This window comes from Chironomus tepperi, unplaced genomic scaffold (assembly GCF_022539635.2).
Source record: "Chironomus tepperi strain 1889 unplaced genomic scaffold, CSIRO-AGI_Ctep_v1 contig_422, whole genome shotgun sequence".
Lineage (NCBI taxonomy): Eukaryota > Metazoa > Arthropoda > Insecta > Diptera > Chironomidae > Chironomus > Chironomus tepperi.
In genome coordinates this window covers 167,909-192,305 of record NW_027226544.1, presented here as the reverse complement: position 1 = coordinate 192,305, position 24,397 = coordinate 167,909, and the positions used below count along the sequence as shown (strand labels likewise).

General features: G+C 33.3%; 5 protein-coding genes across 5 annotated transcripts; 2 read left to right on the top strand and 3 right to left on the bottom strand.

The window, feature by feature from the left end:
• Positions 1–4,787: 4,787 nt before the first annotated feature.
• On the top strand, positions 4,788–8,168 carry LOC139097412 (farnesol dehydrogenase-like). The gene is made up of 5 exons (XM_070649234.1): positions 4,788–5,140; positions 5,451–5,820; positions 5,891–5,909; positions 5,971–6,187; positions 6,297–8,168. Exons 1-5 carry the CDS (start codon positions 4,940–4,942, stop codon positions 6,336–6,338), a joined length of 849 nt encoding a protein of 282 aa, XP_070505335.1. The 5' UTR covers positions 4,788–4,939; the 3' UTR covers positions 6,339–8,168.
• LOC139097411 (cytochrome b5-related protein-like) lies at positions 8,013–10,928 on the bottom strand. The gene is made up of 4 exons (XM_070649233.1): positions 9,869–10,928; positions 9,229–9,406; positions 8,830–9,022; positions 8,013–8,383 (listed from the first exon to the last, which is right to left on the bottom strand). The coding sequence occupies exons 1-4, from the start codon at positions 10,467–10,469 to the stop codon at positions 8,090–8,092; spliced, it is 1,266 nt and encodes a 421-aa protein (XP_070505334.1). The 5' UTR covers positions 10,470–10,928; the 3' UTR covers positions 8,013–8,089.
• Positions 10,929–12,556: 1,628 nt separating this feature from the next.
• Positions 12,557–14,997, bottom strand: LOC139097421 (cytochrome b5-related protein-like). The gene is made up of 6 exons (XM_070649246.1): positions 14,575–14,997; positions 13,885–14,215; positions 13,582–13,784; positions 13,339–13,512; positions 12,989–13,207; positions 12,557–12,918 (listed from the first exon to the last, which is right to left on the bottom strand). Exons 1-6 carry the CDS (start codon positions 14,658–14,660, stop codon positions 12,624–12,626), a joined length of 1,308 nt encoding a protein of 435 aa, XP_070505347.1. The 5' UTR covers positions 14,661–14,997; the 3' UTR covers positions 12,557–12,623.
• Positions 14,998–16,029: 1,032 nt separating this feature from the next.
• On the bottom strand, positions 16,030–20,816 carry glu (structural maintenance of chromosomes 4-like protein gluon). Its single transcript, XM_070649237.1, has 5 exons — positions 20,594–20,816; positions 20,315–20,466; positions 18,512–20,253; positions 16,660–18,337; positions 16,030–16,429 (listed from the first exon to the last, which is right to left on the bottom strand). The coding sequence occupies exons 1-5, from the start codon at positions 20,682–20,684 to the stop codon at positions 16,133–16,135; spliced, it is 3,960 nt and encodes a 1,319-aa protein (XP_070505338.1). The 5' UTR covers positions 20,685–20,816; the 3' UTR covers positions 16,030–16,132.
• A 547-nt stretch (positions 20,817–21,363) lies between these two features.
• On the top strand, positions 21,364–24,121 carry Eno (alpha-enolase). Its single transcript, XM_070649241.1, has 3 exons — positions 21,364–21,521; positions 22,517–23,033; positions 23,212–24,121. The coding sequence occupies exons 2-3, from the start codon at positions 22,524–22,526 to the stop codon at positions 24,007–24,009; spliced, it is 1,308 nt and encodes a 435-aa protein (XP_070505342.1). The 5' UTR covers positions 21,364–21,521; positions 22,517–22,523; the 3' UTR covers positions 24,010–24,121.
• The last annotated feature ends 276 nt before the right edge of the window (positions 24,122–24,397 follow it).

Genomic DNA, 24,397 nt, shown 5'->3' with positions numbered 1-24,397 from the left:
TGATAGTTATTTGCATCATGTGCCTCACTGGAAGCATCTTATAGTTCCAAAATCTAATCAGTTCTTGCCATAACCAATGACTATCAGATGCAAAAAACCCGAAGTCATAATATTGAGTTTGAAGCGAGTTATCGTGCCGAAATTGAAAATTTGGTGTGAATATGAAAGTGTTTGTTGGTGATTTTTTTGATGTTACACGATATAACCGGTGCTGAAAACGTATTTTTTTGGTAAATTTTTCACTGTTACACAGTGTAACATCAAAAAAATCAGTGTTTTTTTGTGATTTTTTCGATGTTACAGTGTGTAACGAGTGCTGAAAAAGTAATTTTTCGGTCATTTTTTCACTATTACACAGTGTAACATCGAAAAAATTATCCAAAACTATGATTTTTTTGACACGTGTTTTGGAATAATCGGCTATAATTTTGCAAAAAAATGACAGATTTTTGCATCGTGTGCCTCAGTGGAAGCATCTTATGGCTCCAAAAACAATACAGCTCTTGCCATAACCGATATCTATCAGATGCAAAAAACCCGAAGTCTTAATATTGAGTTTGAAACGAGTTATCGCACCGATTAACTTGCTAACTTGCTAACTTGCTAACTTGCTAACTTGCTAACTTGCTAACTTGCTAACTTAATGACAGAAAGCGTTTTTTTTCGATTTCTCGGCACTGGAAGCACCAAATGAGATGCGGTTTTCACTGTTGGATTGGTATTTCCAGGCACAGACTTTTGGCTAGCAACTATATGGGGCAATTCCCCTAGGGTAATCCAGCAAATCAAAAAAAGTGGTTTCAGTGATAGACCAAAAACAATATATTCACCCAAATTGAAAATTTGGTGTGAATATGAAAAAACAGGATTTTAAAAACAATTTTTAAAATTACAAATTTTCAAAATTTAAAAACTGCAATAATTAAAAGATGGAGATTTCAACTCGTTGACTTGACCGGTATTGAATTGATTGTCATGGACAAGAGCGTACCCAGAAGACTCTTTGGAGCATCGGAACCACCTATCAATCTCCCTCTGCTAATAAAATTTGGTAAAGGGGTTGATTGGGCAAGTCAAAGTCAAACTCCGAAACTGACCAAATGACAAGAGTAAACCTTCTCATAATATCCCCTAAAACTTTACTAACTAAATCTCGTCTTTTTAAAGAACATTCATGGACCACAGGTTAATATTGCTCTAAATAACAGATTAAAAATCTACGTATCTATACTAATTCGTGTATATGGTGACAGCCACACGATCAGACTAGGGCTTATAAGATTTAGATGATATGATATACCAGAATTAAACACAATCAATATCGGTATTTGCCCCATATATATCAGTACCAAATCCTTATTTGAAAAATTTACTAAGAACTTGTTTGAGCGACTCGTGAGTTTTTAGAGAAGACTCAGAACCAAGAGACAGCAACTAACACCAAATAGATTTCCGGGCTCATTTGTGTCGTTCGGGAGGTCTTTGTAGAGATGACTTTATTTTCCACATTTTCATCTCAATCTTCAACAATAATAAAAGTTTTGTCATAATATTTGGACATATCATCAGCAGTTACGTTGCCAAAATGTAGATTGGTAGCTCATAAAATCTCCCATACTCTGAATTTTCCTTTAATTTGCAAGACTTTCAAGAAAATATTATTCATTTATGCTTATAAAGTATTCAATCTTTAATATTCATTTTTATTAATTTCGACTTTTTAAAAATATTTTTATGAGATTTTATAAAGCAAAAGAACATTCATATAAAAATGTCATACATATGTTATCGCTACGACGTCTTTATGGCTTTTGATTATTGCCTTTTTGTTTGAAATCTATGAAACATGTTTACAATCAGCGATAAAATGTTTAGAATTTATAAATTTTTTCGTGCCCAATTAAGGATGTACAATCAGATTTCAGAGTTATTGTCGGAGATCGAAGTCAAATAATCGAAATTTGTTTGGAAAAGTCTAGTAGATTCCAAACAGACAATGAACATACTCTCTAATATAAATGTGCGTATCCATGAGTATTCAGAATCAATTTAATTGAGCATGCTTGATTTTAAGTGCATATTAATGGACAATATGCTTTCTCGATAAGTTACTTCCGATTCCGTCCCGATCCAGAAAATCTTCCGGAAAAGCGATTCCGCGAAAGCCCATTGGACATCCTCATTGTTTGTTCAGTTACTCCATACAAAATGCAAGCCAACTTCAAGCTCTGCTTATTAAAATCAGTCGAAAATCAAAAGATATGATTCATTTAACAAATTAAGTAAACAAAATGTTCAGTTCAGTTGACCGCAGTTGATAAATCTCTCTTTTTGTACAAACGTATTCAGTTTACATCTCAATCTACATGTATATATACATTTTCATCCTTCTTATTCTGAAAAGATTTATTCGTTCAAGCATCTCATGAGTTAAATAATTCAGAAAGCATTCACGTCTATTTTTTATACGCTGCATTTTGCATGACAAATTATAATTTTATAGAAACATGTTTGTAGAAAGGAAATCATTTGAATTTCATGGTGCATGAATTAAGAAAACAAATCAGATGAGAAATTAGCTTAATAAATTGCATACATTGAGGATTTGTGCAATAAATTTTAATTTAAATAGTACATAGTAATTAATTGATGTAATCTGTGCTTAATGCCGTGAAAACTTCATCAATTTGCTTAACTATACATGATCATCATCTGGAATGCTTCCAGGAATGTCGGACTCTAATTAAAAATAGTCGCTACAAAATCAGACTTAATATTTTCATGCTCTGAAGTTGCCACATTCATTTAAAAAGTATTTATCATCAGATATCCAAAAATTCTATTTTTTTCGCACACATAAGCTATAAAAAATTTCCGTCATCATATTTTTAAAGCAACGGCTAAGTAAACACACTGCAAAAGTTAACATAAGTTCTGAATGGATTAACTAAATCCAATAATATTTCATTTTATGGTCAAATCTTAAATCCACTTGCCCTTAGGTATATCATTTCTTTAAGTCAATGTTAACAAGTATAGTCATTAATAATTCTGTAATTTGTATCTCTTTTGTAAAGCGAGGAAAAATATCTTCTAATTTTTTATGTCGACAATATTATTGTGGCCTTGAAAAGATGAGAAAACGAAAAATGACTGCTGTATTATGAAGGAATTTTCACTTTTTCTTTTCTATTAGCAAATGGAATTTGAATGATTCGTAGAATTTTCATTGAAGAAATTTAATAGAGAAAATTATTTATTTTGAATCTTTAAAAGCAACTGAATGTTGCATTTGCTATGATGAATGATTGCTGTCAGTTTAGAGTTTGTTTTGGATATGAAAAACTGATGAGATCATTCAGAAAAAGAATATGAATCATTTTATGAAAATTTTGTAAACAAGAGCTTTTAAATTAACCAATAAACTGAATAGTTGCATTATTGAAGCTTCATTTTGCTATTGCACCTTATGACTTACCATTATTAATGTCTAATAATTAAATTTAGATAATTTTCAATGATGAAACGGCTAAAATTTCCAAACTAGACTAAAAATTATAACAAAACAATCGGGGTATGCAACTAAGATTATAACAGTTTTAATTTGAAAATAATTTATCCGTTATATGTTCTTGATGTAAAAATAACCATCAATTTACTATTTCATCATAATTAATTAATATAGACTCACGATACACAAAAATTAATTCAATTATCAACAGATGTTGTCTGAAATTGATAAATGAAAGCCTTCCCAACTGTCAAATAGTCTACAAACATAATTTAAAAATTAGTATCAAAGCAAGCTTTGCCAAAAAAAAAACCATCTGCATGCAAAATTTTCATTAAAAAATATTTTTATCAGACCAGAAACATCGACAAAATTGCCAATAAGTTCCCACAAGTGTCATATGATGAGCATATTTACAATTAACTTACCTGTTTTATGATCTCTCAAATTACACGTCAAACATTTTACGATCGTTGTTTTCACATAGCAAACAGTCATCAATGATCATAGCATCAAAAATTTATTTTCAATTTAGCTAAAACATCCTTGAGTTGTGGAAACATGAGGAAAATGATGCGAACAAAAAGAAACAAAAATTGTTCATAAGTTTAGCGTCAAGTGAGATATTCTCGTAAAAAAAAGAATAAATCAGCCATCAAGATATTTATTCGCATGAGAAGATATAAAGAAGGAGAAACAATCAAAGTTTGAAGAAAACCGAGAATTTTTCTCTTTCATTTCCGCTGAGAAAATGTGAAATTTGTGAAAAGAGCCAGAAGACGACATTATTTACTCTTTCCGACCATGATCATGATGATGATGACGACGAGGATGTTGAATTCAAATTTCTGATCACCCGGGCAGCATATGAAGATGGTTTGTTGATGGTTTTCGATTTTGAGGTTAGTTTGTAAACCGAACCCGATCTGTAAACCGAACCCGATCTGTAAACCGAATCTGACCTGTTAACCGAATCGGAACTGATAACCGAATCCGATCTGTAAACCGAATCCGACTTGTAGGTCGAATCCGACCTGTAAGTCGAATCCAACTACATTAAGGACATTACAATAGGAAACTAAAGTCTGATCGCAATTCACAAATATATCAATAAGCAGTCAGACCTAATATCCTTCAAATTTTCACAATTTAACACAATCATGTCCCGCTCGGTTTTTATTGTATATAAATAGATGATAATAAATCGTCGTACTCGCTTGAGAATCTTACAATATTTTTTTTATGAAATGTAGAGGAACAAAAATGCTGTGAGAATCTTTTTTTCACTTAACTTCGAGCACCGTAGCTGTAAAGATTAAAATAATTTTTTTCCTTCAGTATTTCCTTCTTTTCTCTCTGTTTAATTTATTAACAATAATTTGAGTCTCATTAAAATCTTATTATATTTGAGACTATTTATCAACAACAATGGTAGATACGGCAAATGAAAACGAGAGGCCAATCAGCTGGCAAGAGAAGAGAGATGCCGGAATTAAACGATGGGAAGGACGAGTTGCTGTTGTGACAGGTGCAAGTTCACCAATTGGAATGGCCATTTGTGAGGATCTTGTGAAGCATGGACTTGCTGTTTTTGGTTTAGCAACACGTGCTGGGAAATATGAATTAGAGGTGAGTATTGAGAATTGGTGAAATTCGAGGAATTTTTGGTTACAGATGAAAAGAAATTGAATTTAAAGAAGCTGAGGAGAATTAGAAATTTACAAAAATTTTAACGGTTTTGCATAATTCAAAACTTTTCATTTAGTTTTGAAAAATAATTTTCATAAAACTCAATCAAAACAAGCAAATTTCTCATAAATTCTTAGACAATAAGCAAGCAATTGCATGATCAAGTGCACTTGTCACTAAAATAAATTCATTTTGCATGCCAGCAATAAAGCTACAGCATTAAATCACTATATTTTCATTTAAAATCTAGGCATTAAGCAAGAAATTAGAAAAAGACAATGAACTCGGTAAATTGTTTGCATTTGAGTGCGACATCAAGGAGGAAGGGCATGTAGAACCAATTTTCCGATATATTGGTGATTATCATGATGGAATTGATTTACTCGTAAACAATGCAAATGTTATGACCAAAGGACTTATTCTTGACGATGACAATACGCCGATCCTACGTGATATTATGGAGACAAATATCATTGGCATGTGTCTTGTCACACGAGAGGCTGCTAAGTTGATGAAAATGCGAAAAGAAGAACGAAAGAATTTGGGTCATGTCATTAACATCATGTCAGTTGTAGGACACAAATTTGGACCATCAAATACAAGATCGAAGCCTTTAAATGGTAAGCCTGTCATTGATTCCAATTTTATTAATTACTTCCTCTAAATTCCTTCATTTTTCATCTCAATTAGGATTATATCCCGCATCAAGGTATGAATAAAGCTAGTCGCCTGTCACAACCGATTATAATTCATATCCCAATTTATTTTAGACATGCATCGACAGCCATAACTGAATGTATTCGCCAAGAATTCCTTTTCTTTTATGAAAATGTAAAAATTACAGCTATAAGTCCGGGTTTTGTAGAAGGACAGGACACAGACATTTTGACAGAAGAAGAAAAATCACATGGAAAAATGCCATCATTATCGCCAAAAGATGTTAGTGCTGCCGTCTTATACGCCATCTCAGTTAAAGATGAAGTTCAGGTAATAAATATAATCTTTATCCATTTTATATGTCAAATAAGTCGCGTGGAAAGTCATAAAATACCATAAACTAATCAACTCATTCTTTCTTATTTTTCATCATTGCCAGATACACGAAATTAAAATTAAACCCGTTGGAGAATTTATTTAAGAAGCTTAATGTCATCTCTTATTTTTATCACTTTTCCACCGCCATATCCAGTGGGCGAACAGTGAAGATGATGATAAAATAATATATGAAGGAGAAGTGAATATTTTTAGTATCAAATCAGTGTATCAAAAATAATATATTAGAGACGAATCACATACATCATAATGTGCTTGTCATACGCCAAAATATAAGAAGAAATAATTCAAATCAGACTATAATGAAGGATAGATGAAAAAAACAAATTAATTAGAAAAATAATTCAGAGTTGGGAGATTTGGTGAAGGTTTGGAACTTGTGGTGGATTAGTGTGACGTGACTAGAGAAATTGTGAATTTAGGATTCTTCAGTGATTATAATTACTTTCTTATTAACTTCGTTGACCGGATAGAACAATTGTGATCCAGGAACTCCCTCAGATGACGCCTAATGATTGCCTCATCTCTGACTAGCGATTGCCAGTTTCCAATATCAAGTAATGATTATAGTTCAGTGATTACAATTCAGTAAAATTTGGTTTGGATTAGTTGATTAGTGCTCTATAGACCCAAATGAATAACAAGACAGAACTCATACTTAAACTTAACCTAAAGAATAGACATGACTCTGAATTTCAATTAAGTATGATAGTCATTAGGTCTTTTGGTTACTTAAGATTCATTATGCATCACTCTGACAGGCTTCTTATTGATGAGTACTCTTCTTTAGTCTATCTATATTTGGTCTGTACAGATACAGCCAATTCTAAGTTTCAAGGATCTAGACTACAAAGGCAGTACCAAACCGACACAAACTAGACGAAGTGATCCATATAAGGTCCAAATGTCCTTCATGTTGCATCCAATTTACTGCCAAATGCTTGTGTTGACTAATTGGATCCTTACCTCACCTAGGGATAAAATAAGCAAATATCTTCTCAAATCACAAAAAATCCACCAAAGATCCTCAAACTTTTCCATACAACCAACTCTTCTACCAGATAATATCACCAAGAAATGTGAGTTTTTACAATGGAAATAAAACTAATCTGTGGGATCAACATTAATATTACATCCACTAAGTCCGTTCCCATTCTGTCTACCACAAAACCTCCTCATAAATCCCACATTTCTTGACGATATTGTCAATTGTCTACGTGCACATTGTAAACATAATAATAATTCTTATGACATTTCACTAATTGGATGTGAGCCATAAACGTCACATCATTTTTGTTTTTATAGGATATGCAGTTATATTAAGAGGATAAAAATGTTGTTTTAATTGTACATGCTAAAAGTGAATAGTTAGAGTGTTTGAGATTAATTGTCATGTGAACAATTTTTCACTAAAAAATGTTATTGACTTAAAAAGATTTTATTAATTATAGCATAGAGTACGTCAAGTACGTTAAAAAGTTTGTTCACGATTTTTAAAAATATATTTGAATGCAATTAGATGGATATTGGAGATCCTTTAAGAATGAGGATTAATGTTTGTTGTGGTCTAGTTCAGTGGTGGGCAACCTATGTGACACGGTACACTAAAAATTTGAGAATGCAATGTACCGCATCCCGTGTGTGGTTTCGGTCGAGACTCACCACCACAATAATGTGCTGCGACACACAGGTTGTCCACCACTGAATTATTTCACAAACCACAAAACATTGAATTTTTTTAATAATTTTAGACCATTAATTTCACAATATAAATCATAAATATTTTATTAATCTAGTCTTAATTATAAATACTTGTTACAAAGCCAGCCCTTACTTTTAAATTTTATTTATATTCGTTCTTGTTAGTTGTATGAATTGTCCAATAAAGAGTTTATACCATGGATATACAACTAAATCTGCCTCAAATTCTTTACATGTGTCGTAAATGATGTCATTTAGTTGGGGTAATAATGCATGATCGAGTGTTGGAAACATGTGGTGACCAATGTGCTGTCCAAATGTTGTTAGAACTGCGAATGAATTTTTCTGGAGTTCTAGACGATCGAATGTTGCTGCTAGTTGGTAGACGCCGAAGTCAAGGGACTTTAGTTCGTCACCGTCATGGAAAACCTGAAAATTGAAGAGAAATTTTAGTCTGGCTTACATTTAAAGCTTTTAAGTATAGATATGAAATGTGGTAGCTGGCTCTAACAAGCTACGTAGTCGGTGTATCGCCATAGTAACTATAAGACACAAAGTGGCCCTGACAACACTGAGACAACTGATTTTGGCCCATTTTTATGACGGAAAATAAAGTTCGACATATTGTACCGCTCGGATAGTTTTTAGGTTAAGGATATGAACCATTGTCATTGACTAGTTAATGTAAACAGGTTTAAGTATGTTTTGTACCACGCTCCTTAAAAAGCCCCGGTAGCTCAATGGTAGGAGCGTGCAATTTGAAATCATAAGAAGTGAGTTCGAGCCCCACTCAGGCTATGCTGCAGAAAAGTGCATTTTTCTTCCTTAGATCCTCAGAAGGAGTTAGATTCCCAACAACTCTCGCATTGTCTTACCTTATTATGATGATGTCCTCCATTCACTGATATGATTCCATGAATAAGACTTGATAGGAAGACAATGCTCAACCATCTTATCACAGATTCGATGATTCCAACACTTCCAAATGTGTACATTAATAATGGCATCGTAAAAGGAATCAGATCATCCCAATATAATTTGTAGTTATTAACTATTGCTCCTATATATCTAAAAAGTAAGTAACAGTCTAGTTATTAAACAGGTAAAAAGTAAATGCATGTAGAAAATCAAGATTAATAGGAATTTCATCATAATAAATTAGTTACGGCTGCTTGCGCGTTTTAGCCGTAAAATAATAAAATAAAAACAATAGATTCAATAACTAGTCTCATTCAAGTACGATTGTCATCTACTCAATGCAAGCTGTAACTCACCTAAAAAATCCAGTTCTTGGAAATATAAATCCATAAATAATCGGTGTAATAATCCACGATACATATTTTTCAATGATGTTCTTCTTCATTGGCATCCAATTGAACCATGGCTCGAACAAAATACACTCAAGGTCATGATAGGAGTTTGGATATAAGTGATGGCTCATAGCATGCATGACTGTTAAAATTAAGAGAAGTAATTATTGAGCAATAACAATAAAGGTTTTGAGATTTGTTGAATTGGTGTTTGTAGATCAGTGGTGTGCAACCTGTGTGCTGCGGCACATTAGTGAAAATGACAAGAACCGACTTAAGCCGTATGCCGTGTCTGGTTTAGATCGATGCTTACTTCCAAGGTTCAACGGCTTACTCGTGGTAGACCGAAGAACTCCTGCAAGGAAGCTGTCGATAGAGACAGCATTGTATTTGGTATTGAAAATTGGCAAGCGAAAGAACCAGCTTTAGACGACATCTGAGGGAAGCTATCGAATTAAGTAAGTAAGTTACTTCCAAGGTGTGCCGTGACGTAAAAAAGGTTGGACAACACTGTAGTACATTGTAAATAGCATAGATTCTGTCTAAAACTCTTCAATTCCTACTAAACATTAAGTCATGATGTCATGATCTAGTCAACACTCACCTCTCCAGTCCCGAAAGCTCTGAACATTCAAATTCATCATATACATCCTCCAATTATCACGTTGATGAAGAAAGTTATGCGATATTACAGACAACATAAACAAACATGCGGCAGCAGCAAATGCAGTTACAACATTAAAATCACGTGAAGCTAGTACAAATGACAAAATTGTCGATACAAGCATTAAATCACAATAAAATTGCGACGTTGCAATTAAGGTTCTGTCAAATTGACCTGATAACTTGCTTGCGACACGTCGCTTTAAAGTCTTATAAAATCCATTTGGATGGAATGTTAACTTGTAGTTCCGCGGGAGTTTTGCGTCACGGATGTAAAATTTGTTTAGCATCTTCTCGGCACTGTCTGTTATGTGATGTGACTCGAATTGTTCTGTAATGTCGACACCTTTCGTTACTTCTAGCCAATCGGAACCACCTGGATGACGTTCTATGAAGTCTGTTAAGTCATAAAGCTTGTCATGAACTCTCCATAAACCTTCTGCATTGTCATCCACACGCTTTCCATTCATCCATGATCCACAGTCTTTGAAAAAATTATTACGATTTGTTGGATATTTGTGAGCAATTGTTGATATTCGCATGGTTAATTTGTCTTATATCCAAAGATCACAGAACTTAATTATAAATCTACTGTTAGCAAGAGAGAATAAATAATTAAATTGAACTACACGTTCGGCACCGATTGAGTCAAGAACAGCGAATATACTGACCCAAAACTGGTTTGATGTGGCGAATTCGGTAGTTTGTTTTTATTTATTGCTGCTCGCTCAGTGGACTCAATACTCATTTTTGGTAAGTATTTTTTGGATAAAATGAGAAAATTGCTGAATGGACTAAAAAGGGTAGTCTGAGAGAAACGTGGAGTCTCTCAAACTGTTTTTTGTGATTTTGACAGTTATTTTATTGAGAGATCTAACAGCAGTTAGATGTGTGTCTGAATGATTCTGTAATACACAAAGGTCGTGATCTTGCAGAGAGTATAGTCAATTTGCCGGTATAATTGCGGATGCTTATTAGTGATCTGTCGTGAATTAAACAGTGAATTAATCAACGTTCGGAAGTTACAAAATGCTTAATACAGCATTTTTAGGCACTGCATAACTCTTAGTAATAAAGTCAAGAACCAAAAGTCATGCTTAGGATCAAAGTCTTATACCAAATTTTTTATCGGCCAAACTTTAACGGTTTTTATGAGTATTGATTAGTGCTGTATTAATAAGCCATAAATGTCATTGATAAAGCACAATAAAATTGTGTTAAATGCACTAATTGTTTGTTTGTTTTCGTATTTTAAGTGCCAAACTTAATGGAATCGATTGAGATTTCGAAAAAGATTGTATTTCTTACAAATAAGTTCAAAGAACTTCAAATTTAATGCAACCACAAAAGATCTGTCAATTTTAATGCCCTTTAAATTTATTACTAGACTCTAATTTATTACTAGACAAAACAAGTGCCGCACCTTTATTCGAGTCTTAAAATCTCAAATAGATTAATTTGAGCCAAATTGATTCCGTTACTTTGTTATTGTTTACTTCTTACCATAAAAGCGAATTAAATATGATGAAAATCAACTTTTGGATAGCTCCTACTCAGCACTGCACTACTGACCTATTTTTAAAAATTAAGTTAGTAGTTTTGTTATTCTTTTCGCAAGGCTTATTGAGTCATATTAACAGTCCCGAACAACACAGCTTGTTTGTAAGACCACCGCTATGTCACCGGAAAGTTTCCCTTGACAACATATTGCTGCATTGTGTCACTTGGGAGTAATAATCATACAAATTAACTTTATTGTGCTTTAAGTTGCTATTTTGTTGCGACACTTGATCATGATCACTTAATTATATTGGCAATTTAAACAGGCTCTTCAATTTGTGAATTTGTAGTTAATACTTATTGATTTGAAATTTATGACTCATGTTTGTTGTTCCCGAGTGACACAAAAGAAGAATGCTCCGTCACCGAGTTTATATGGCTTCGCCAAAGCACCTTTCCTAACACCGGCAAGCACCTAATGGAAACTGTCTTTGGTGGCTTCCATAAGACTTTCAAATAGAGACGGATACCATTCAGTGTGAACAAGAGCTTCAGCAGAACCTTAAAAAGTCGGTGACGAAACCTTCTTCATTTGTGTCGCTCGGGCTATATCCATTCATCAATTAGTTCAACTGATTATTACCTGCTCATTAACAATTATGTCAAAATCATTTCCAACATCTATTTTAATCACTAATTTAATCTTATAATTTTGATTTCAAAGTCACATTATCAAATCCAGCTCCATTAACTGGAACTAAATTACTATCTACCAAATTCTTCACAATCTTTTTAGCTTCTTCTTCAGTTCCAGTATTAATCACAATATTAAGAACCACACTTTGACCACAATCTTTCTTGGCATTTCGACATTTACAGCACATGATTTATTTCTGATTTAACATTCCGTCGGCTTACTACCTACTGACTGATTGAAACAAAAGTTATGATTCGTATTTGGCTGACACCATTGTGATGACAAAAATATTTATGTACAATAAACATTTTAAGACTTAAGCATTCGTGCTTATTCAAACGACAAACTATGCATTTATTGTGACAGCGCCATCTGTATGTCAATCAATGTCAAGCTGCTACTTTAAGTTTAAAATAAAAACTAAACTGAGAGTTTGTTGACTTTATAAAAATAATTAATCAATTCCCAGTTTTATTGTTTCCAATTCTAAAATTATAAATTACAAATCTTTTTGTTTCGATTCCTTCAAACTCTTTGGTTTCGTTCTGGCAAGCTGCTGGAACTGACCGACAATCAACGGCCACCAAGGATATTCACGAAGTTCAATCTCAAAGTCCTTACATGTTGATATGAAGACTTCATGAAGTTGTGGCAATAATCCATGATCAAGTGTTGGAAATAGATGATGAAGTGTGTGATGGCCGAAAGTGACAAGGGCAATGAAATGACTATTCTTGATGTCATTTCTATCGATAACAGCATTCATCTGGAATACCCCAAAGTCCATTCCTTTTCTGTAAAATTTGAATTTAATTTTTAACGGTTTTTTAAAATTTGAATTTGAACAAAATTTCAAGATCTCACGGTAACTCATCTCCTTCATGTGTAACATCTGGATGATGATGACCAGCATTCAGTCCAAAGACTCCAACTAGGAAGCTGCACATGGATGTGATAACAAACCAAAGTTTCAAAACAATCCAAATATCTCGTTGACCAAAATAGAACATAGCAATTGGAAGCGTCAAGGCTAACAAGTGATCCCATCTGAATTTAACAATGTTCTTGAAGTATCCAATAATTCTGTGAATTAGGTTAAGATTGCTTATGTGATTTAATTCGAATTTAAGGGTTAATAGATCTAAGATTAAAACTCAAGGTCGACTCCTGGATCTTTCAATGATTTGGACTAAAGATTACAATGATTCCCTTACCTATACACAGTAGCCATGATCCCAATCAATGACCAAACTACAGGACTTAATATCCATGATGAAATTTTCTGTGTCAAAGTCTTTGGTCTCGGAAGCCACTGAAGATGCGGCTCAAACATCGTAATCTCCATGTCATAATAAGAGTTTGTATACAAATGATGTGATAATGCATGACTGTCGTAAATAAATCACATTAAAAATTAATTTTATGCATAATAAAGTGATTTTAGTTGATATTTTCACCTTATTCTCCATTCAGTGTAGTTCAACAAGGTTAAGTTAAAGCAAAACATTCGCCAGTTATCTTTACGATGAAAATAGTTGTGAGCTATAACAAGTTGAAAATTTAGGAATGTACCAGCTAGTAGGGCTAGATAAAAATTGTTATCCTTGGCTGCTAACACGGAAGTTGCAAAAACAAGACTCAGCATTAAGTCAGAAATCATCTGGAAATGTAAATTTACATTAGAACTGATTTACTAATCTTGGATTTTCCGTCTATAAAGCTGCACATCTACATTATGAGTCAACAATAGCTTAACTTACATTAGAAATTTTCTTTGGTTTATTATCAAGATCGGGAAGCATATCAGCAACTCTTCTCTTCAGAGTTCTATAAAATCCATTGTCAGCATACGTAAATTTATAATTTCTTGGTGATTTAGCATCACGGATATAAAATTTCTTGAGTAAAGGTTCAGCCTTTCCATACAAATGATGAGTCTCAAACTCTTCAGTAATATCAACTCCTTTTGTAAGACTGATCCATTCAGCACCTCCTGGATGTCGTTCAATAAAATCAGTCAGATCATATAGTTTGTCGTGCACTCTCCACAGGCCTTCTGCTTCATCGTCAATTCGCTTCGTTTCAAGCCAGCTGGAAGATTTAAGGTTGAAATTTGATGATATAGGAATTAAATGATAGTATTTAAAGGGATTGTTGTGTCATATCTAAGTGATTAGGGGGTTGATAATTTTCTCCAAAATACCACTTCTTCCCTCTTGGATACGCCCTTGATAGGGGTCATATATTAATTTATTACGTAATGATTTTAGGGACAAGGGTTCTAAAGGGCGAGTTGAATAAGCTTCATATGTTAACTAAGCCGAGCACTGTCATGCAGGTGGGAGGGAGAGTGGTGAGAAATCTTAGAGATCACTTCCACTTCCCCGAATAATTTTTGGGAACGACCCTGTGCACTGTCTTGTAGAATCCTACTCTATGCCGATCCTTACCTTTGCGAAAGTTTAATGATCGACTCATCGCGATTAGTTGGATATTTCCGCGCAATTGAGCCGAAAACAGTTTGAACCCGTTCCATAGTTCCTTTGTTATTTTTTAATGCAGTTAACACTTCAAACTTTTTATCACAAGTGTCCAAAAATCTTCTTGCTTTAAAGTCTTTAAATTTTTTCTACAATATCACAGACCAGTAAATCAATTTAATCTCATTTTCCAATTAGCTATTCACATTTCAATAGAACTAAGCAGACTGCACTAAACTATCATTAATTACAAATTAATATAATTATTTTCCTTGAGTTCTCGAAAACAGTTTAGGTGAGAAATTTACGTTAATCACTCAAAAAGTTTTTTCACTGTAAGTTCATTTTATTTGCGTCCTATTAATACTGCGAACTGTACACGACTGAATGAATGAATTTTGTATTTAGATTACAATGTACTTTAAATTAAATTTTTCACTATGTTTGTAAGTAGCCTAATTATGGGAAGCAAATTGATTTTCGGATTTGTGGTTTGTCCATAATATGATTTATGTCTTTTTGTCTAGCCCAAGACTTACAGTTTACGTTGGGATCAGAACCACTCCTTTTATGACATTATTGCCTAGAACCTACAAAGGAAGGTTGTAGGCTGCGTTTCCACTACATATTATTCCGAAAAGGACAAGTGAGCACTTTCTCATGCCAAGTATCGTACCCATGACTGTTCCTAGCCTATTTTAAGACAAAAATTCCTTAAAATAGAAATATCACACTCACTAATATTTACCTACTCAATATTGAACATCTGGATAAATAAACTGTATCTATGTTTTTATCAATTTCAAGTCTAGGAAGTGATAAAATTCATGATAAATGATCCGGTAATCTTCTTTGATATCAATCAAACACAGTCGATTCTGATGTAATTAATTAATTACTTTAAACTTGTTTACATTTCTGATATAATTAGTGTGTTCAGTAAAAAAAAAAATAGGGGAAAAACAAACCAAAACTGTTATAATTTAAAATTTGACCGTTAGAATGTCTATGATCAGAAAAATACATCAATTGGCTAAAAGCATGATTGTATCAGAAGTTTGATCAAAGATCCAGTTACTTCTGTGAAACAAACAACATTTATGAACAATTTCAAGTTTAATGCCATGTTTATGACCATGTAAATGCTTAACCAATGTAAACTGCCTATAAACATAAATTATACATTGAATGCGTTATTTTCATCGACATAACAATCCACAACAATACTCTATTATCGACCTTTTAACTCAATGCTTCCATTAGTATTAGTGAAAACTTAGTTATGATAAGGAATATTTTTAATTCCAGAATCAACAAGTATTGTTTGTATATAAATAGAAGACTGCTGTACTTTCTAAATAAGACGTAAATATTATTAAATCAATCAAAAAAAGTAAGATAAGGATCAACTACACGTGATTGTGATATTTATATTAAAATTTTTGCTTTATTAGTTCACGTGAAAGTCATGAACTTTATTTGTATAAAAAATAATGTACATCAAATTAATTAATTACTGTACTTTAAATTAATTTTGTGAAACATTTGAAATTTCAAGTGATTGAGAATTATTGGCAACTAAACTATTGTCCTTCATTAAGGCTTGCGATGATGTACTGCTGATCATCGTATCTTGATTTTTGAGATTTTCATCTTGATTCTCCTTTTCATTCTCAGTACCAAACTCCTTTTCTTTGTAATCATTACGAACTGTCACTGACTGTGTACAATCTGTCACTTTGTAAATTCCAACTAAATAGTCAGCAAGTTCAAACATATTCGAACGTAATGAGATGATGATGAATTGAGCGTTCTTCGTTCTTTCCTGTAATTAAAATCGGAAACAAAAATTTTGTTATTTACATGAAATAAATAGAGCATAAATAAGAAACAATGATAGCTACACACGCATGTATTTTGACTGTTTTGTAAAATTTAAATTTTTTAACGGCTTTGTAAAATTTAAAATTTTTAACAGTTTTGTAAAATTTAAAAATTATAACAGTTGTAGAATAATTACAACGTTTTTGTAAAACTTAAATATTTTCTACTCACATTAATATAATTAGCAACGATGGAAACATTCTTAAAATCGAGTGCAGCGTCAATCTCATCCATAAAGTACAACGGTGATGGCTTATAATAATGCAGTGCAAACACAAGTGCCAATGATGATAAAGTCTTTTCACCACCAGATAAATTAGTGATGACTTTCCAACTCTTCTTTGGAGGTCTGACAGAAAAGACAATTCCTTCACTGAATGGATCCATAGAATCGACAAGTTCCAATTCAGCATCACCACCGAGTGTAATCATTTGGTACATTTCCTTCAACTTCCTACTGATAATTTGGAACCCTTCTGTAAACTCTTGGAATCGCTTCTTTTTGACACTATCAAGTGCTTCTCTCATCTCATTACGTCTTAATGTCACATCCTCAAGAATATTAATTCGTTCCAAATATGCTTCACGTTTCTTATTGTAATCATCTATAACGCCAAGATTTGGCTTACTGACTGAAAGCTTCTCTTCCAATGACGTGATTTCATACTGCGTGTCGTTGACCTTCCGCTGCTTTAATTCCTCTTCTGTGTATACCCTAAACATTGGATTGGGCATTTCCTCATTTGGAATTTTGTGAAGTTTTAAGGCTGCAATTTTCTTCTCCCATTGCGGAACTTTCCCAGCCTGTTCCTTTAATGATTTTTCAATTGTCTTCAATTTGTCATCAAGTTCCAGTCGCTTCATTTTTCCATCAGCTTCCTCTTTCTGAAGGGCTACAATTTCTTTTTTTGTTGATGATGAATCTTTTGTTGCTCCTTCAAGTTCCTTCTTCATGTCCTCAACTCTCTTTGCCAGTTCCTCACTATCTTTAACACATTCTGTACGTTCTTCTGCCATTTTGTGAAGTGATGCTTCACATTCAGCAATTTCATTCTTATTATGTTCAATTCGTTCCTCTGCTTTTTGGATATTTCTGCCTGTTGTACGGATCTCGACTGTAAGTTTGTTGATATTTGTTGTTAATTTATCAATTTGTTGTGTAATTTTGTTGATTTTCGTTTGGACTTCCTTTATTTTCTTATTAGAAATGTCCTTAATCTGTGTGTTGATTGCATTTACTTTAGTCTGAATCTCCTCGACTTCCTCACTCTTTTTCTCGAAACTTGCTTTACACTTTGTAACTTTTTTCTCAAGATCAGCAACTTTTGACGCATCAGATTTTGTGGAATCAGCTTTTTGCTTTTGTCTGTTAAGCTGTTCCTGTAATCTTGGAATCTGCTCGGCATAGCTTTTCACATTAAGGATCAGTCTCTTCAATTCCTGCTCCTTTTGACTTATGGCAATATTCAATTTTCTTAGTTCCTCTTCCAAAATTCCTTGTCGATGCTGGAAGTCATTAATTTTAGCTTGCATAACTTGAGCTGCTGCTGACAATGTCTCAATGTCTTTCTCAGACATGGAATGCCTTGATGGTGCTGATTTTGTTTGAACTTTTTGTCCCATACGTCCGCTGATCTTTGATCGACCGCCACCAGACATTGTACCAGAGATTTCAATAACTTCACCGTTCATAGTGACAACACGATATCTAGTTTGTCCATAAGCAATTTCTCTTGCTTGTGCCATATCCCTTGCAACCAATGTCTCGAAAAGTGAAAAGTAGAATGCTGGAAGGACACGTTCGTCTTCTACTTTAATTAGATCAACAAGACGAGGCACATTTTGTGGGCTATAAAGGAAGAAATGAAGGTTTAATTAAAAATTTGCATTTGAATAATAACGATTTTGGTAAATTCAAAATATAACGGTTTTCAGGAATTTGAATTTTATGTTCAAAATTTGAACTTCCGAAATTTAAAATTTTGAAAACCGTTAAAAATTGAAATATCAGAAGACTACTCACTATTGCTTCTTCTTGTTGTACTCATGGATATAATGAGCAACTTTATCCAAGGCAATGAATGTAGCACGACCTACATTATGATCTTTCAAAAACTGAATACATCTTGTTGCAGTTTCAACGTCAGTAACAACAATATTATCAAGTCGTCCACAACAAGTAGATATAGCAACATCATATTGCTTATCAATGGCACCAAGATCACCAAGACGACCAAGAATTCCGGGAATAGTTCCCTTCTGTTTCTCCTTCATTAAAGCATTCAGGACTTTATTGTTACTTTGTGCAACTTGCATGTTCATCCTGCTTTCGTCAAGCTTCATTCGAACCTTTCTTAAATCGCCAGCAACATCTTGTTCTTCTTGCTGCAATGCCTTAACTTCTTCTTGCTTCACAACAACTTGTTGCTTCATTTGTGGAATTTCTTCCTTCAATTTCTCAACAGTTTCTTGTTTCTCTTCCAATTGCTTCTTTGTGTCCTCAAATGAATTTTTAAGGGATTCATACTTGCGGATTTCTGTTGTTTCATCCTTTTTGATGATTTCAAGTTCCTTCTCAGCTTCAGTGTAGTCAGCCTTTAGTGTATCGAGCGATGCCTTTAAAACACCCAATTCCTTTTCAAGCGGTTCCTTTTCATCCTGAAGTGGCTTTGTGTCATTTTTTAAGCTCTTTGTGTTTTGCTCAAGTGTTGCTTCCAACTCCTCCTTTTCTTTCATGTGACGTTCAACAATCTTTTGACTTTCATCAATTTCCTTTTGATTCCGTTCCGGAAGTGTCTGCAATTGATCGAGTTTCTTTTGTTCATTATCATTTTGCTTCTTTAAATCCTTTCGTCGTGTATTTGTTTCTCTCATTTTAGCATCAACACGTTGGTGCTTGTCGCGTGCCTTTGCTTCCATACTCTTAAATTCCTCAATCTTTCCTTGCAGTTCCTCGTACTTTTTCATCTCATCGTGGATTATTTTCTCTTTTTCTTGACGCTGCTTCTTAATTTCCTCAAATTTATTGTCGTGTTCCTTTAACACTTCAGCAGCTTCCTTTTTCTCTTCCTCATATTTCTGAATTTCTTGCTTTTTATGTGAAATATATAGCTGTAGATGAAGATTTTGTGCCTGATATAACTTATTTTCGAGTTTTAAATATTCAACAGCTTGTGTCATTGGCAGTTCCAAATCTTTCATTTCACGTTCAGCTAGACGACAACGATTATGTTTTTCTGTTCGTTCCTCATTTAATTTCTCAAGCCGTTCATTGATTTGAGTGAGTGGCTTCTTATATCTCTCAGTTCCAATAATATCTTCAAGATATTCGAGTAGACCTGTCTCATTTGGTGCTTGTGCTTTTGCTTTCATCATGGCAATTGACTCAACTTCTCCTTGTAGAATTAAGAAACGATTATGCAATAAATCAATTCCATGAGTTTCAAGCAATTTAGCAACTTCCTTGAACTTATATTCCTTTCCATTTATTGTATAATATGATGAATTATTCTTAAATGCAGTTCTAGCGACGACAATTTCACTGTTCGGTACGAACTCATAAGTTCCATCATCTTTATCGATAATTTGCTTGAAATGTACAGCAACTTTACATTGATTAATGTTTGGATATTTTGAGGAATTGTGGATTAAAACTGACAATTTTTTGGATCGAATTTGTTGCGCGCGATAACCGAAAACGAACAGCATAGAGTCAATAACATTACTTTTGCCACTTCCGTTCGGCCCAATGACTGCAGAGAATCGCTAGAAATTGATTTTTATTAGAATAATTTTCAACAGCTTGCTGTTATGCTAATTAACTTACATGATGAAATGGACCAACACTGACTGTATTTGCATAACTCTTAAAATTAGTGTTTTCAATGTGAGTAATGACTAATCGAGGTCCTTTGCTTTCTGCTGAACAATATGCTTTCACTGGTGGTGGAATGTAAATGCCGCCAACCCGAGTTCCTCCTTAAAACATCCAGAAAACAAATTTTTAATTGGTTTGTTTACAAAATTTTTGAGTTTGAAACTTTTTGTTTGTTAATAGTTAAATCAATATTTTTCTGGATTTTTGAGTTAATTTAACTATAATTACCTTCTTCATCCTCTGAGAAATCCATATCATCATCAGCTGGTTCATTTCGCTCCAATTCCTCTTCTGCTTTCCTCTTTTTAGCATTCGACATTGTTCTCTGTTATTTCCTTAATTTCCGTTACTAGGTTTTCTGTTTTTGAGTTGTTTTATTAATTAATTTGTGATTGTAATGCCTTTATTTTAATAAAACTAATAAAAATAACACTTTGTTTTCAAGCTTTTAAAAAATACGTTAAAATTTGGATAGCCGATTTTTCCAAAACACATTTTTATGTTTTAATTCAAATTTATTTTTGTCCGTTATTTCTTGATCAATGCTTTATTATGAATAAAGTGCTTTATTTATGGAACCATATGCATACAATGTATCTAGAGGTTATTTACGGGATATTCACTTTAAATCTGTTAATTATTTTGTTTTCGTGAGAGAAAATTGTTGATAATCAGAGGGTCGTGGATTTATTGACAATTTTTGTAAATTTTCGTCATTATTATGAAAGCTTCCAGCAGTGATGAAATTCATCATAAAAAGCGTGACTAAGTTTGCAAATATTTCACCAAAGATGTCTATGATTTGAAATTAACTTTGAATTTTTAACGAAGAATTTTTGAAATTATTTTGACCGTTGAAAAATAAATGACGCGAGATATTGAGGCAGAAATTTGAATTTCAAAATAACGGTAGATTTTTATAATAATGGCGCTGAAATATAATTTATCAAATTAACCAATATTAATAGATTATTGCATACAGCTACATTATTTGCAGAACCGTCCCCATTGAATGTCATATGAAGGACTTTTCGCGAGAGAGAAAGCTGGTTGATTGGTCGAAAATATTCTCACAAAAAATAATTTTTTCATTCATCTTCAAAACTCGCGTTGAGTAAGTTGAATAAGCCGATTTCTGCAAATTATTAACTAAAAAGTGAGTAATTATTGATAAGTTAACTAAAATTATTTCTCAGAAGTGTCATTATCTTAAGATTACTATAAATCAATTAAAATTATCGTGTATTATGCAACAAAATTGAATTAAAAAAAGTTTCGATAAGAAAAAAAAATTCTAGACGAATCGATTCATTGATTTTTGGCATTTAAAACTGTTTATTGTGCATATATTAATGCATAGATAGTTTAAACAAATTAGAAAGAATCTGTTTAGTAGTTTTCCGGCGAATTTTCAATACATAATTCACCTGAAATAGTGAGAGAAAACTGTGAAAAAAAAAAGTTCATCCATCTTGCTTTCTCTCACGTCTAGTTCCGTAGATTAATTCGTTTAATTTTGTTAAAAAAATTCGTCATTTACGTCAAGATTACTTGATAACGCATTTAAAGTAAACAAGTTTTGAGGTCTTTGAGATGATAAGGAATTTTCTTATTGTGGCTTAGAAAAACACCAAAAAAATTAGTCAATTCCTAGTTTACATCATAGATTCTTATTGTATTAAGCTCTAATATACAGTTAACTACAATAAACAGTTATTCAATTAGATCCAGTGGAAAATTTTAGAAATTTTGCACATCCAGTAAGCTGGATCTTTTTCATTATCATTAATCCTGACAAGCCTTTTTTTCTCATGAAAAGTGAATGTTTGAGAAAATTCAAGGTCGTCCAAGGTTAAAGAAACGCTACGTCTAGTATTTTTAAGCTAGGATAATAAGAAAAATTATCGCTGATCTTCATTTATCCTCCACATCATAAACAACATTAATAATATTATTTTGAGAGGATACAATTCAGTATTATAAAATCGATAATGATTCGTAATATCATGTAAGAGAAGGAGTGTGAGACAAACAAAAATAAATGTTGCATAACTTGCACAAAAAAAATTTTCCTTTCCTCATTTAAATGCACTGAATGCCATTTTTGACGTCATAAATGCTAATCAAAGGTTTTTATTTATTCTAAAACAGCTCAAAAATGCCTGTCAAGAGTATTAAAGCTCGTCAAATCTTCGATTCACGCGGTAACCCAACCGTTGAAGTTGACCTTACAACTGAATTGGGATTATTCCGTGCTGCAGTTCCATCAGGTGCCTCAACTGGTATCCATGAAGCTCTTGAATTACGTGACAAGGAAGCAGCCAACTGGATGGGAAAGGGTGTTTTGAAAGCTGTAGGTCATGTCAATGACTCACTTGCTCCAGCAGTCATCAGCTCAGGATTGGAAGTCACTCAACAACGCGAAATTGATGAATTGATGATCAAACTTGACGGAACACCAAACAAAAGCAAGTTCGGTGCCAATGCCATTTTGGGTGTTTCATTGGCTGTCTGCAAAGCTGGTGCTGCCAAGAAGGGAGTTCCACTTTACCAACACATTGCTGATTTAGCTGGAAACAAGGATATCTGGCTTCCAGTCCCAGCTTTCAATGTCATCAACGGTGGTGAACATGCTGGTAACTTGTTGGCTATGCAAGAATTCATGTTGGTAAGTTGATAATTTAATTTTAACGGATTTGTAAAATTCAAAAGAATTTTAGGCGTCTCTTCAAGTTCAAAATTTCGAATTCTACAAAAACCGTTAGTTTTTAAAATGTTATTGACCGTTTAAATGATTGAGATAGTCATACTAATAAATTGTTTTTCCTTCTTTTTCATCAATTTAGTTGCCAGTCGGCGCAAAGTCATTCACAGAAGCCATGAAAATGGGTGCCGAAACATACCACAATTTGTCAAAGGTCATTCAAGCCAAGTTCGGAAAGGACGCCACAGCTGTTGGTGATGAGGGTGGTTTCGCACCAAACATTTTGGATAACCGTGCTGGTTTACAATTGATTGTTGAGGCTATCGAAAAGGCTGGATATACTGGAAAGATTAAGATTGGTATGGATGTTGCTGCATCAGAATTCAAGGATGAAGATGGTTCATATGACTTGTTCAAGAAAGACAAGGTTAAGGACAAGAGCCGTAACTTGTCATCAGACAAATTGGGTGATCTCTACATGGAATTCATTAAGGAGTTCCCAATTGTCAGCATTGAAGATCCCTTCGATCAAGATGACTGGGAAGCATGGACCAAACTTAATGCCCGTGCTGGAATCCAAATTGTTGGTGATGACTTGACAGTCACAAATCCAAAACGTATTCAAACAGCTGTTGAAAAGAATGCTTGCAACTGCTTGTTGCTTAAGGTCAATCAAATCGGTTCAGTTACTGAATCAATTGATGCTCATTTATTGGCAAAGAAGAATGGCTGGGGAACCATGGTCTCACATCGTTCAGGTGAAACTGAGGATTCATTCATTGCTGATTTAGTTGTTGGTCTCTCAACCGGACAAATTAAGACCGGTGCACCATGCCGTTCCGAAAGATTATGCAAATACAACCAGATCTTACGTATTGAGGAGGAACTTGGAGCTAATGCTAAGTTCTCAGGCGAAAAGTTCAGAAATCCACATGCTTAAATGCTGAATATTTGAATTTAATAATCTATAAATTTAATGCAACAAAATAAAATTAATAATTTTAAATAAACATCCCAATAATGTCTGAAAGATGTCCAGTGGACAAATTGTATTCTGCATTTTTTTTTTGAATTTCTCAATTAATTTTTACCATCATTTTTTGAACTCTCCGGCTTAAGTCAACTCACTCTCATGGCTTAGAGTAAATGGACATAAAGAATACAATGGAGAATATCATTAAAATTACTACAAAAGTTATTCAAGATGTTAATCTCTAGTTAAGGATATTTAAAATATCTGTCATTTAATGAAAGAAAATAAGATTCCTTAATTAAATTAAAAAATTTTAAAGACACAATGTTGTAGCTTCAGATACAGATAAAGTAAC

What these genes read in the sequence shown, in the direction of transcription:
- Eno (XM_070649241.1), top strand. Translation starts at nt 22,524, where the DNA reads ATGCCTGTCAAGAGTATTAAAGCTCGTCAAATCTTCGATTCACGCGGT. An exon ending in CTATGCAAGAATTCATGTTG is followed by an intron (nt 23,034 to 23,211) that starts GTAAGTTGATAA and finishes TCATCAATTTAG; the next exon opens with TTGCCAGTCGGCGCAAAGTC.
- LOC139097412 (XM_070649234.1), top strand. Translation starts at nt 4,940, where the DNA reads ATGGTAGATACGGCAAATGAAAACGAGAGGCCAATCAGCTGGCAAGAG. An exon ending in CTGGGAAATATGAATTAGAG is followed by an intron (nt 5,141 to 5,450) that starts GTGAGTATTGAG and finishes TTTAAAATCTAG; the next exon opens with GCATTAAGCAAGAAATTAGA. An exon ending in CAGTTAAAGATGAAGTTCAG is followed by an intron (nt 6,188 to 6,296) that starts GTAATAAATATA and finishes CATCATTGCCAG; the next exon opens with ATACACGAAATTAAAATTAA.
- glu (XM_070649237.1), bottom strand. Translation starts at nt 20,684, where the DNA reads ATGTCGAATGCTAAAAAGAGGAAAGCAGAAGAGGAATTGGAGCGAAAT. An exon ending in GTGTTGGTCCATTTCATCAT is followed by an intron (nt 20,254 to 20,314) that starts GTAAGTTAATTA and finishes ATCAATTTCTAG; the next exon opens with CGATTCTCTGCAGTCATTGG. An exon ending in TCGTTGCTAATTATATTAAT is followed by an intron (nt 16,430 to 16,659) that starts GTGAGTAGAAAA and finishes TTTTAATTACAG; the next exon opens with GAAAGAACGAAGAACGCTCA.
- LOC139097411 (XM_070649233.1), bottom strand. Translation starts at nt 10,469, where the DNA reads ATGCGAATATCAACAATTGCTCACAAATATCCAACAAATCGTAATAAT. An exon ending in GAGCTTTCGGGACTGGAGAG is followed by an intron (nt 9,407 to 9,868) that starts GTGAGTGTTGAC and finishes TAATTTTAACAG; the next exon opens with TCATGCATGCTATGAGCCAT. An exon ending in CCAAGAACTGGATTTTTTAG is followed by an intron (nt 9,023 to 9,228) that starts GTGAGTTACAGC and finishes CTTACTTTTTAG; the next exon opens with ATATATAGGAGCAATAGTTA.
- LOC139097421 (XM_070649246.1), bottom strand. Translation starts at nt 14,660, where the DNA reads ATGGAACGGGTTCAAACTGTTTTCGGCTCAATTGCGCGGAAATATCCA. An exon ending in AACCAAAGAAAATTTCTAAT is followed by an intron (nt 13,785 to 13,884) that starts GTAAGTTAAGCT and finishes TTACATTTCCAG; the next exon opens with ATGATTTCTGACTTAATGCT. An exon ending in ATCATGGCTACTGTGTATAG is followed by an intron (nt 13,208 to 13,338) that starts GTAAGGGAATCA and finishes CCTAATTCACAG; the next exon opens with AATTATTGGATACTTCAAGA.